Below are 11066 nucleotides of genomic sequence, written 5' to 3' on the forward strand. Positions count from 1 at the left end.
ATATTATTACATTATTATTGCAACATTTTTTTAAAATAACGTCATATTTATATGGTAAACATTAAAACAAATTTTAGTTCATTATATTGCCTAGGTTGTACATTTCCTTTGCCAGGAAGTAATGTTATTTAGCAGTAAAATTACGTCAGTTAACTGTAATGCACTAAATGACTGGGCTATTCAATTCTTTGAATGTTTTCTTCTTTCTTTTTGATGACAGGAAAAATATTATTAATATATTATAAAACAAATTGATTTGTAAATAGATCAAATAGTTTTTTTTTTATTTCTGCTTCATTCTGTCCTGTTCATTTGCTTTTTTGTTTGTTTGATTGATAATAATTTGATTGATTGATTGAACATTTTACTTAGACATCACAAATTCCTGATGCTAATAAGATTTATTTCAACATTTGTACTATATTTCCCCAAATAAGCATGTATGTATGTTTTCAAAAACAAAATATTAAGCTTTAGACAGAAACAATTGTGATTTTTGTGATGAGTTTAATTAGTTCCCAATCCATGTTCATATTATATGTAAATAAATATAAGATACCTAAATATGATTCAGCTCATTATATTTGAAATAACCAAGTCTAACATTCATGAGTTAAAATGATGATTATGTTTACAGATTTGAGCAACTTTTTTTTCTCAAAATGACTTTGATGCTATTTTACCCATCATATTTTTCTTTGTGTTTAGTTCAGGTTTAAACAAAATAATATAGCATTTAGGTATAAATATACAGAATAGTAACGCAAAACTGGAAGACAAAATAGCAAATATCTCGACAGCTACAGTAAATTTTCCAGGAGAGCTGACATAGGCCGGAATAAAGGTGATCCACACGGCACAGAATATAAGTATGCTAAATGTGATAAATTTAGCTTCATTAAAATTATCTGGCAGCTTCCTAGCTAAAAAGGCCAAAACAAAACACAAGAAAGCCAGAACACCTATATAACCCAGTACAGCCCAAAAACCTATAGCTGAGCCCAAGTTACATTCTAGTATAATCTTTTCCTTGTAGTACTTCATATTTTTGTAGGGGAAAGGAGGTGAAACTGTTAACCATAGCACACAAATGAGGACCTGTATGAGAGTGAAGACAAGAACGCTGAGTCTTTGCTGTGGAGGCCCAAACCATTTCATGACATTACTGCCTGGAAGTGTAGCCCTGAAGGCCATTAGCACAACTACTGTTTTCCCCAAAACACAAGAGATACAGAGAACAAAAGTGATCCCAAACACTGTGTGACGCAGCATACAGGACCACTGAGAGGGCCGTCCAATGAAAGTCAGTGAGCAGAGGAAACACAGAGTCAGGGAGAAAAGCAACAGGAAACTTAGTTCAGAGTTGTTGGCCCTAACAATGGGAGTGTCTTTTTCTATTAGAAATAAAATTGCTATTAACACAGTTAATACAACTCCAACTAAAGAAAAAGCTACCAGCACTATCCCCATAACCTCTGTATATGAAAGAAACTCTATAACTTTTAACACACATTTATCTCGATCAGGATTAGACCAAAATTCTCCTGGGCACTGCTCACAGTTATTTGAATCTGCAAAGAATTATGGTCAGTATCATTACAAAGAAAAATGAAATTTATTTTATGTTTTTATTTATTAATACAATTGTTAAGGAACTGTATCCTAAATAATAAAACGATAATACACAATGTACAATTTACAGCTTGTCTTATAAACCTGGTACAACTGAAATTACCTGTCTGGTTACTGATCTCTCCTTCTGCACATGGTATACAGTCATAACAGCAGACAGGCCTTCCTTTCTGTGCAGCTTTTCTGGAGCCTGGAGGACAGCTCTCACTGCACACAGACCTTGGCTTCTAATGTAAACAATATGTTATAGCTTCAAGCTTTGTATGCTATAATAACACAAATTATATATTTTGGTTCAGATATTTTTTAATGATTTAAAAAAGAGAAATGTACCTCTCTCTTATCTCCAGCCCAGACTATATTTTCACCATTTAGGACAAATTGCTGTCCACTTGGCAAAGAGGCATCATAATAGCCCACAACCTTAAACTCCACTTGCCCATTGATTCCATGCTGCCAGTTTACTACATCATACTTTGCAGCTGTTGCTCCAGTGCTGTCGAACAAAATATGGTCACCAAATTTGGTGGTAAAATTTACCTTTTTCAGAGACTCAACAACCTTTAAAAGGAAGAAAATAAGTGTTTATTTCATGACAGCAACCGTCTTGAACATGAGCTGTTTTGCTTATCATCTGTGTGTTACCTGCCATGGTTGAATTCTTTTGCCTCTCTCACAACTTTGGTTTTGTGTGCAATTTAAAAGGCTGTGTAGAGAATGTGCTACAGCATAAACTGCATTGTACATGTTATTAGCATATCTCATTTCTGCTATATCTTCATTGTAATTTTTAAATTGAATAATATCCTTATATTTGCTGCAGTTGTTTTCACTTTGAAAAAAGTTTCCCTTTTCATTCATGCAAGGAATTGCTGAATGCCAAAATTCATTTATGACATAGTTAGCAAAACCACCAATCTTCAATTTCTCTATAGCAAAACCAATGGATCCTGCCAGTATGTTGTAAGTTCCTGGTGTTACTAGGTTGACAGAAGTAATCCATGCTTCAACACCAATTATCTGGTAGCCAGTAACATTCTTTAGAATGAGCTGGCTCATTAGAATTTTCATGTCAAAGTGGGCGAGAAATATGACAATTACTTTGGCTGTGCCTGTCTTGATAATATCTACCACTTTCATGATTTTTGCAGTATCTGCCCGGTCAAACTTCTCAGAGTACTCAACACATATTCCCTCCTCTTTCGCTGCATTTAAAAAAATGGCCATTCCATTGTTGCCATAGTCATTATCACTGTTCACAGCTCCGACCCAAGACCAGCCAAAGTGCTTAACCAAATGCACCAATGCTCTACTCTGGTAATAGTCACTTGCTATAGTCCTAAAGAATGAGGGATAGTCTTTTCTGTTGCTCAGACATTCACATGTGGCAGCATGACTTACCTATTTATAGAAAGTTTTAATGTTTTATTTAACATTATTTATCACATTCTGAATCCAAAAGTATATGCATGTATGCTAATGGTAAGAACAACAATCATGTATTCACTATTACTGCTATAGCTTGATTAGTGATACAGAGGACACAGAGAAAGTCCTTTAAATATTGGCCACAATGCAGATGAATTTAACCTGTTTTGGAGAACTTTAACCTAGAGCAATAGAGCATTGCAAGCTTTCTTTTTTGAATGTTATGTATAATAAATATAAAGTCATAGAAAACCTTACATGAGCATGGGGAAAATATGCAAAACTCTACACACATATTAACCTGAGCACACGACTGAACCCAAGAGCCTGAACAGAAATACTACTAACTACCACCACCTTGCCAATTATAAAAAATAATATGAATTGTTCAAAATGAAGAACACTAAACAGGTACAATTGTTTTCCTATTTATCAGAATTACAACAAAGGTGACTCAAAGTAAAATTTAATTTCTCTTTACTGCAGAAGGTAAGAAATTCATCTCAAATGACTAAACAGGAAAAGGGTTGGAAAGGATATATAAAAAAATAACTTAACTCTATACATTATTTTATGAATAGAGAAAATCATATGGTGTATATCTCAATAATAGCTTGTAAATGTTAAATAAAGTGTTAATAAATAAGAATTAAACTAATTATTTTTTTTTTTACCACTGGGATGTTGAAAGGCCCTGTAGTTCTTGTGAGTGCTATAGTAGGAGAAGACTCTGACTCCCCTATGATGGCTTGTACTATTGCTTGTCCAGAGCAATTAGCATTTGCTTTCAATTCCACACCATTCATCAAAGCCATGGCTGCCTTCATAGATAACAATCTTGAGAGACAATTGTCATAAATTCTGTAACCAATTGATATATTTGGGAGCAAACTGTGGCTTCTGTTGATTTCATCAATTGCAAAAATCATTGTCTGAGCGAGACGTAATTCACTGAGGTTAAATCTACAAATATGAAAAAATTCTCAGAAATTTCAAGAGATATTAAAAAAATCAAAAGCTAAAAGGAATACAATAAATACACAAATATCATATGTATTTGAAATATTCTATTACAACAAACCTAATGCAGATTAAGGGTTGCGGTTTTTCTGTGTATGCCAGTGACTCCATCTGTGTACCATCATGCACTGAAAAGATAGCTCCAATTATCACATCTCCATCTTTAGATAGGAGAGGATATTCTGGGTTTTCCAGAATATGGCAATTTTCCCCATTTGCCAGACTAAGAGAAACAAGTAGTACAAAGAATAACATGACAACGTTTTCCAACACTTTTTATTCTAATAAATATACTTAGATATTTATAGACATGTTGGGTGTTCTGGGTGTGACTATTCAATATCAACCAATCAGAAGTGATAATCCTTGTGATGTCATTAAGGGACTAGTGGCTCTACTTCTAAGTTATATCTAAATAAAAAAAACACACAAATGATCTACTATAAATGAATTACTGTTTTTTCCTTTTACATGTTTAACTTGCATGTGCTATTAAACTGTGTTTGTATTTGTATTGTTGTATTTCTTGTATGCATTTAGTGATCAGTGATAACTTTGAAATGTAAAAGATTACAGAAAAAAAAATACTCGCTCTGGATAAGAGCATCTGCCAAATGCCTAAATGTAAAAATTACTTAAATTCCTATAAACTTGCCAGACATTTTGATACAGGGCAAAGGAGATTGTGGTGCAGAAAATGAAAGAAGTGTAATTCATGGTGTTATAAAAAGGCACATGGTTACATACTCTAATGTTACCAGTTAAACTTGAAAACTAACTAAATAGATTGAAGACATTTTTTAAAATTTTAAAGTTTGTGAGGTTTCTTCCCCACCCTGCTCAAGAGTCAGGGCTGTCACTGTTGGCCACCTAGTCTCAACCAGGTCCGGTTTCTTTGAGGCGTTAAGGGCACAAAAAGAGAGTGTGGTGAGTCGAGCACCCCCTCGTAGTAACTGGGGTACAGCAGGCCTCACAATCTGCCTCGAGGAGACCAGACCTAAGGATCATCATCTCCTCCAAAAAAAAATCCTGAGGCTGGTGCGCCCAGGACCGTGGTGGTGTTTCCCCCCTGGGGAGGGACGCGTAGAATTCCAACAGAGAATAAGAACTCCTTCCTGCCCCATCTAGCCGAAGTGTCAAAACTTGTGCCCCTTTCAGAGAAACTGGCAGCGTGGAAGCTACAGCCAAGTATATCTCCTTGGGTTTTAAGGACTGTAGAGAGAGGCTACAGAATTCAGTTTGCACATCGTCCTCCGCGTTTTGACAGCGTGGTCTCCACTTACGTGAAACCAGAACGAGCGCATTTGTTGACACAACAATTGCAGACTTCGCTGAAAAAAGGGCCATAGAACATGTTTCCCTGCCAGACAGACAGTCAGGCTATTACAGTCGGTATTTCTTGGTTCCCAAGAAAGACGGGGGGGGGTTGCGTCCAATTCTAGATGTTTGCGGGCTGAATCGCTATCTCAAAAAATACAAGTTCAAAATGTTGACAGTCAAGATAATTGTTTCTCAAATTTAACCAGAGGATTGGGTTGTGACAATCGATCTGAAGGATGCTTATTTCTATCAAGAAATATTGCCACAACACAGAAGGTTTCGCTTTCGGGGATGAAGCTTAACAGTATCGGGTCCTTCCAAGCACCATCACCCCGCATATATACAAAATTCATAGATGCAGCTCTGGCTCCTATATGACTCCAGGGCATCTGCATTTTGAATTACATAGACGGCTGGCTGATTTTTTCTCCTTCTCAGGAGCTAGCGCTTCGACATTGGGATGTCGTCCGAGCTCATCTCAAATTTCTAGGGTTGAGGCTTAACATCAAGAAAATCATGCTCTCTCCTACTCAAAAGACAACATATTTGGGGGTTGATGGGATTCGATCGTAATGCAGGCACGACTGTCTCAAAGGGCCACGCATCAAATACATTCTAAGTAACCTAAAGAAGATCAAGCTAGGCCAGAAAGTGACTGGTCGTTACTTTCAGAGAATCCTAGGTCTCAATGCAGCTGCACCCACACTGATACCCTTGGGCCTTCTGCACATGAGACCCTTTCCGTTGTGGCTGAGAGCCAGGGGATTTCATCCAAGGGCCAATCCCCTGAGGCTAATAAGGGTTACGCGCCAGGGGCTTTGTACTATTTCTATGTGGTTTAGACCCTGGTTTGTGACTTAGGGTCCCGTGTTGTCTTTGCAAGATGCTAACTACAGATGCTTCCCTCACGGGTTGGGGTGCAGTCTTAGATGGCCGTCCAGCCCAAGATATCTGGAGATGTCATCTTCTCGCATGGCACACCAATTGCCTCGAAATTATGGCTTTATTTTAGGCTCTGAAATACTTCCTCCAGCAGTTAAGAGGCTACCATGTCCTAAGGCGGGTGGACAACACTATGGTAGTCTCTTACATAAATTGCCAGGGCGGATCGCGTTCGCGCTGTTTGAACAAGCTAGCGCAGTAAATACTGTTTTGGGCATAGGATAAGTTCTTGTCGCTCAGGGCGATTTACATTCCGGGGCATATGAATGTGGGAGCAGACTTGCTGTCCAGACAAGCTGTAACACATGGGAAATGGAAACTCTCCCCGAAGTGGTCAGTCAAATCTGGGAGAGATTTTATGTAGCAAAGGTGGACTGCTTTGCCTCGCAGGACACAGCACAATGTCCCCTTAACTACTCTCTGACTCCTCCAGCTCTGGACGCTATGGCCCACATGTGGCCCAGACTTTACGCATTTCCTCCGATAGCTCTGGTCCCTGGAGTCATAGCAAAGGTCCGTCAACAGGGGTTTCGTCTCTTATTGATATCTCCCCGTTGGCCATCCAGAGCATGGTTCTCAGATGTAAATCACTCTGAGGTATAATTATCTTCCTTGACGGCTCGCCATGGGCAATTTCGGTCAGGGCCGAGCTCTGGAACCTTCAAATCTGGCCCCTAACTAAGAGATGCTAGTCCTCCAGTGCTAGGACTCCCTCTACTAGAAGAACGTATGCCCTCAGGTCAAATGGTTTTGAAAGTTGGTGTATGGCAAACCATGTAGACCCAGTCCACTGTCAGATTGTTTCAGTGCTGGAGTTACTGCAGGAAAAACTGTCCTCGGGAATATGTCCTAACACTCTCAGAACGTATGTGGCCACCATTTTGTCTTGCCATGTTCTGATTGAGGGGGTTTCTGTGGGAAAGCACCCTTTAGTTACTCGCTTTATTCGTAGAGCTAAACCGTTGAGGCCACCCACTAGAGCGACAGTCCCTTCATGGTTTGCCCTTGGTCCCTGCTCAAGGTTTTGCATGATACCCTTTCGAACCAATAGAGTCAGCGCCTGTTAGGTTTCTGACCCGTAAGATGGTTTTTCTAATGGCCATTACTTCTCTGAAGAGAACTGGGGATTTGAAGGCTCTGCCAGTCTCGCCATCCTGCCTAAACCCTGGGCTGGTCAAAGCCATTCCGCATCCTCATCCTAAGTATCTTCCAAAAGTTCCATTCTCGACCATGTACCCAGTTGTTCTCGAAGCCTTCTGTCCTCCACCACTTACTGCTCCGGAGCAGAAAAGACTTTACTTACTGTGTCCAGTACGTGCTTTGCTGATTTACGTCCACCGCACTAGCCAGTGGCGCAAGTCAGAACAGCTTTTTATATTCTATAGGGGCTTATATATTCTTTGACTGTAACCCTGTTCGCTGAAATAGCGGGAATGAGATGCTGCGCTCTAATGCCGCACTGTATATGTGACTGGACATCCTTTCAGACAGAATTGACCTGAGGATGTTTCCGGTTCATGCCTATTTATAACCTCCAGGTGCACCTTATTAAATGACATCACCTGACGAGGTTATATGAGCCAAACTTTGGCATGTTTGACACACATGCCTTAACAACCTTTCGAACAAAGAGCATTCTCAATAGCGTTTTCAAGCAGCATTCCCACTTTTTCAGGGAACAGGGTAACAGTCAAGTAACCTGAGACATTCATCACGATGGTTACAATAGGATATATGAAGAAAAGTTGAAAACAAGACTTAACGGGATAGGGTTTGGTTTTATTTTTGAATAAAAGGAGGCAACAACTTCAGCTATTTCTTTTTTGTCATCTGTGTCAGAGTCTTTTTCCTCTTGGTTATATATATCTGGAGAAGTCTGGTCAGAAGTCTGGTCAGAAGTGGTCTTCATGGAAGAACATACATCCAAGGGTAAGCAACTCAACTATCCATAATATAATAATGTAAAACATAGAAACTGGGGTGCATATTAAAGGCAGCAGGTGCTCTGGACTGATGAGTGATAATACATTTATGTATTTGCCTATAGCATGAGACTCTTTGCTGAAAGGCTACAGTGAAGCACAGTGGAGGTTCCTTGCTTGTTTAAACCCCAGCACCACCAAGTGGTCACTGTTTGGCCCTTAGGCAAGGCCCCTAAACCCTCAGATGCTTAGATGTGTAATGAGATGAAAGTCGCCCTGTATAATGGTGTCTGCCCAATGCCATATATGTATCCATAAGGCAATACCTTTGGGGGGTACCTGAACGGCCACAAATTTATTCTGCAGAGTACAAATATACAACCAATGTCATTAAGAACTATGTTCAGCATAGGGGAGAGGAGAATTGATGGTTTGGCATGTGATGGTTCTACAAAATGTTTGCAACAGCCAACTTGCCAAATTCCTTTAAAAATGGTGTGCAAGTGTATCTAGAAGAATTGATGGCAATTCTGGTTTTGCAGGAAAAGGGTGGTGTTGATTTGGTTTTCTCTTCTGTTTACTTACTTTTAATTTTGTTAATTGATAAAAAGAAACTATTGACACTTCTGTTTTTGAAAGGAAACTTACCTGACTTAAACTTCTGCATTTTGCATTATGTCATAAATTTATAATACCAGTAAAACTATTGTAGGTGGCATGGTGATGTAGTGGTTAGCACTGTCACCTTGCACCTCATAGGTCCAGGTTCAATTTCCGGCCAGGTTTGATTCCCGTCTCTGTATGCTATGGGAACATCTTTTTGTGTTGCTGGTTGTGAAGCATGTGTGTGTCAAACATGACAATTTTTTGTCTTTTATAACCTTGGTCAGGTGACATCATCTGATGAAGTGCACCTGCAGGTTATAAATAGGAGTGAACTGGAAACATTCCTCAGACCTTTTTGTCTTCAGGACTGCATTGTGTTTGTGTGAATTTAAAAGTATTAACTTACCAATATGGTGGAGTTTGTTAGGAGATCCTTACCTCCACGTGATAGATCTTTTTTGGAGCGCGATCTCCACACCGTTGTTTCGAGTGCTTTGCACGCGGCTCGCATTCTTAAAAGAGAAACTGTGAGCCACAGCGCATTCCTGGGGTTAAACAGTGCAATCTGGCAGACGTGCACAAGACGGCGGGGGGCAGAGTCCAATTTTAGATCTTTGCGGGCTCAACTGCTATCCAAAAAAGACAGGTTCAAAAAGCTTGACTGTCAAAGTGATTGTTTCTCAAATCCAACCAGGGGATTGGTTTGTGACAATCGATCTGAAGAACACATATTTTCACATAGAAATATTGCCACAACACAGAAAGTTCCTGAGGTTCACTTTCGGGGGTGAAGCTTACCAGTATTTAGTCCTTCCATTTGGTCTAGCTCCCTCACCCCGCACATACACAAAGTGTATGGATGCAGTTCTGGCTCCTTTACGATTCCAGGGCATCCGTATTTTAAATTAAATAGACGGCTGGCTGATTCCAGCTCAGTCTCAGGAGCTAGCGCTTCGACATCAGAATGTCGTCCTAGCTCATCTGCGTTCTTTAGGATTGAGACTCATCACCATGAAAAGCATGCTCTTTCCTGTTCATCACTTTCAGAGGTCTTTAGGTCTCATGGCAGCAGCGTCCATGGTGATACCTTTGGGCCTTCTGCACATGAGAGCATTTCAGTTGTAGCTAGGAGCCAGGGGATCTCACTTGAGGGCAAATCCCCAGTGGAAAATAAGGGTTATGCGCCAGTACCCTTTCTATGTGGTTCAGACCCTGGTTTCTGACTTTGGGTCCCACGATACAGTATCTGTGTTTTGTCATCGCGAGACCCTAATGACAGGCCATCTTCTCGCGTGGCACATAAATTGCCTCGAAATGATGGCTTTATTTCTGGCCCTGAAACACCTTCTCCAGCAGTTGAGAGGCTATCATGTCCTTGCGGGTGGACAATACTACGGTAGTCCTGACTGTGCTCGTGCCGCTTGAATAAGCTAGCGCACCAGGTTCTGCTTGGGGCACAGGACGAGTTTCTGTCCCTCAGGGCGATTTACATTCCAGACATTCCTGTCCAGACAGGCTGTGACACATGGGGAATGGACACCCCACTCCGAAGTAATTAGTTAAATCTGGAAGAGATATTATGGTGCAAAGATGGACCTCTTTGACTTGCAAGAAACAGCACAATATCCCCTCTGCTACTCTGACTCCTCCAGCCCCCCCTGGGTCTGGATGCGATGGCCCATACGTAAAAAGGGATCTTCTGTTTCAGGCGCAGGGGACAATATTTCATCCAATCCATTATTCAACTTATGCCCTCAAATGGAGTGTATTTTTCAAAGTTGGTGCATGGCAAAACATGTAGGCCCAGTCCACTGACGAATTGTTTTAGTGCTGGAGTTTCTGCAAGAAAAGTTGTCCTTGGGCTTATGCCCTAGTACCCTCAAAATGTGCGTAGCCGCCATTTCAGCTTATCATGTTCTGAGTAATGGGGTTTCTGTGGGAAAGCACCCTTTAGTTGCCCGTTTATTCGTGGAGCTAAACGGTTAAATTCGCCCACTAGAGCGACGGTCCCCTCTTGGGACTTAGCGATTGTGCTTGAAGGTCTGATTGACACCCCTTTCGAACCACTAGAGTCAGCACCTGTTGGCTTCTGACCCTTAAGATGTTTTTTTCTTATGATTACTTCTTTGGAGAGATGCTATTGCCCTAGCCTATGCGGCGCGTGGTCACACTTCGCCTCTAGGAATCAGGGCTCAT

General features: G+C 40.4%; 1 protein-coding gene across 1 annotated transcript; it reads right to left on the minus strand.

Annotated features, from left to right (window-relative positions):
- Window positions 1–657: 657 nt before the first annotated feature.
- LOC128528215 (extracellular calcium-sensing receptor-like) lies at window positions 658–7526 on the minus strand. Its single transcript, XM_053500970.1, has 7 exons — window positions 7378–7526; window positions 4142–4303; window positions 3735–4023; window positions 2278–3033; window positions 1966–2193; window positions 1736–1856; window positions 658–1571 (listed from the first exon to the last, which is right to left on the minus strand). The coding sequence occupies exons 1-7, from the start codon at window positions 7524–7526 to the stop codon at window positions 658–660; spliced, it is 2619 nt and encodes an 872-aa protein (XP_053356945.1).
- Between the last annotated feature and the right edge of the window lie 3540 nt (window positions 7527–11066).

The sequence above is a fragment of the Clarias gariepinus genome, chromosome 7 (genome assembly GCF_024256425.1).
Source record: "Clarias gariepinus isolate MV-2021 ecotype Netherlands chromosome 7, CGAR_prim_01v2, whole genome shotgun sequence".
Lineage (NCBI taxonomy): Eukaryota > Metazoa > Chordata > Actinopteri > Siluriformes > Clariidae > Clarias > Clarias gariepinus.

Excerpts from the sequence above, each read along its gene's own strand:
- LOC128528215 (XM_053500970.1), bottom strand. The coding sequence starts at position 7,526 with ATGGCTTTGACCAGCCCAGGGTTTAGGCAGGATGGCGAGACTGGCAGA. Across the intron at positions 4,304-7,377 it reads GACTCTATTGGTTCGAAAGG|TCTGGCAAATGGGGAAAATT; the intron begins GTATCATGCAAA and ends TGTTTCTCTTAG. Across the intron at positions 1,572-1,735 it reads AGAGATCAGTAACCAGACAG|ATTCAAATAACTGTGAGCAG; the intron begins GTAATTTCAGTT and ends AATTCTTTGCAG.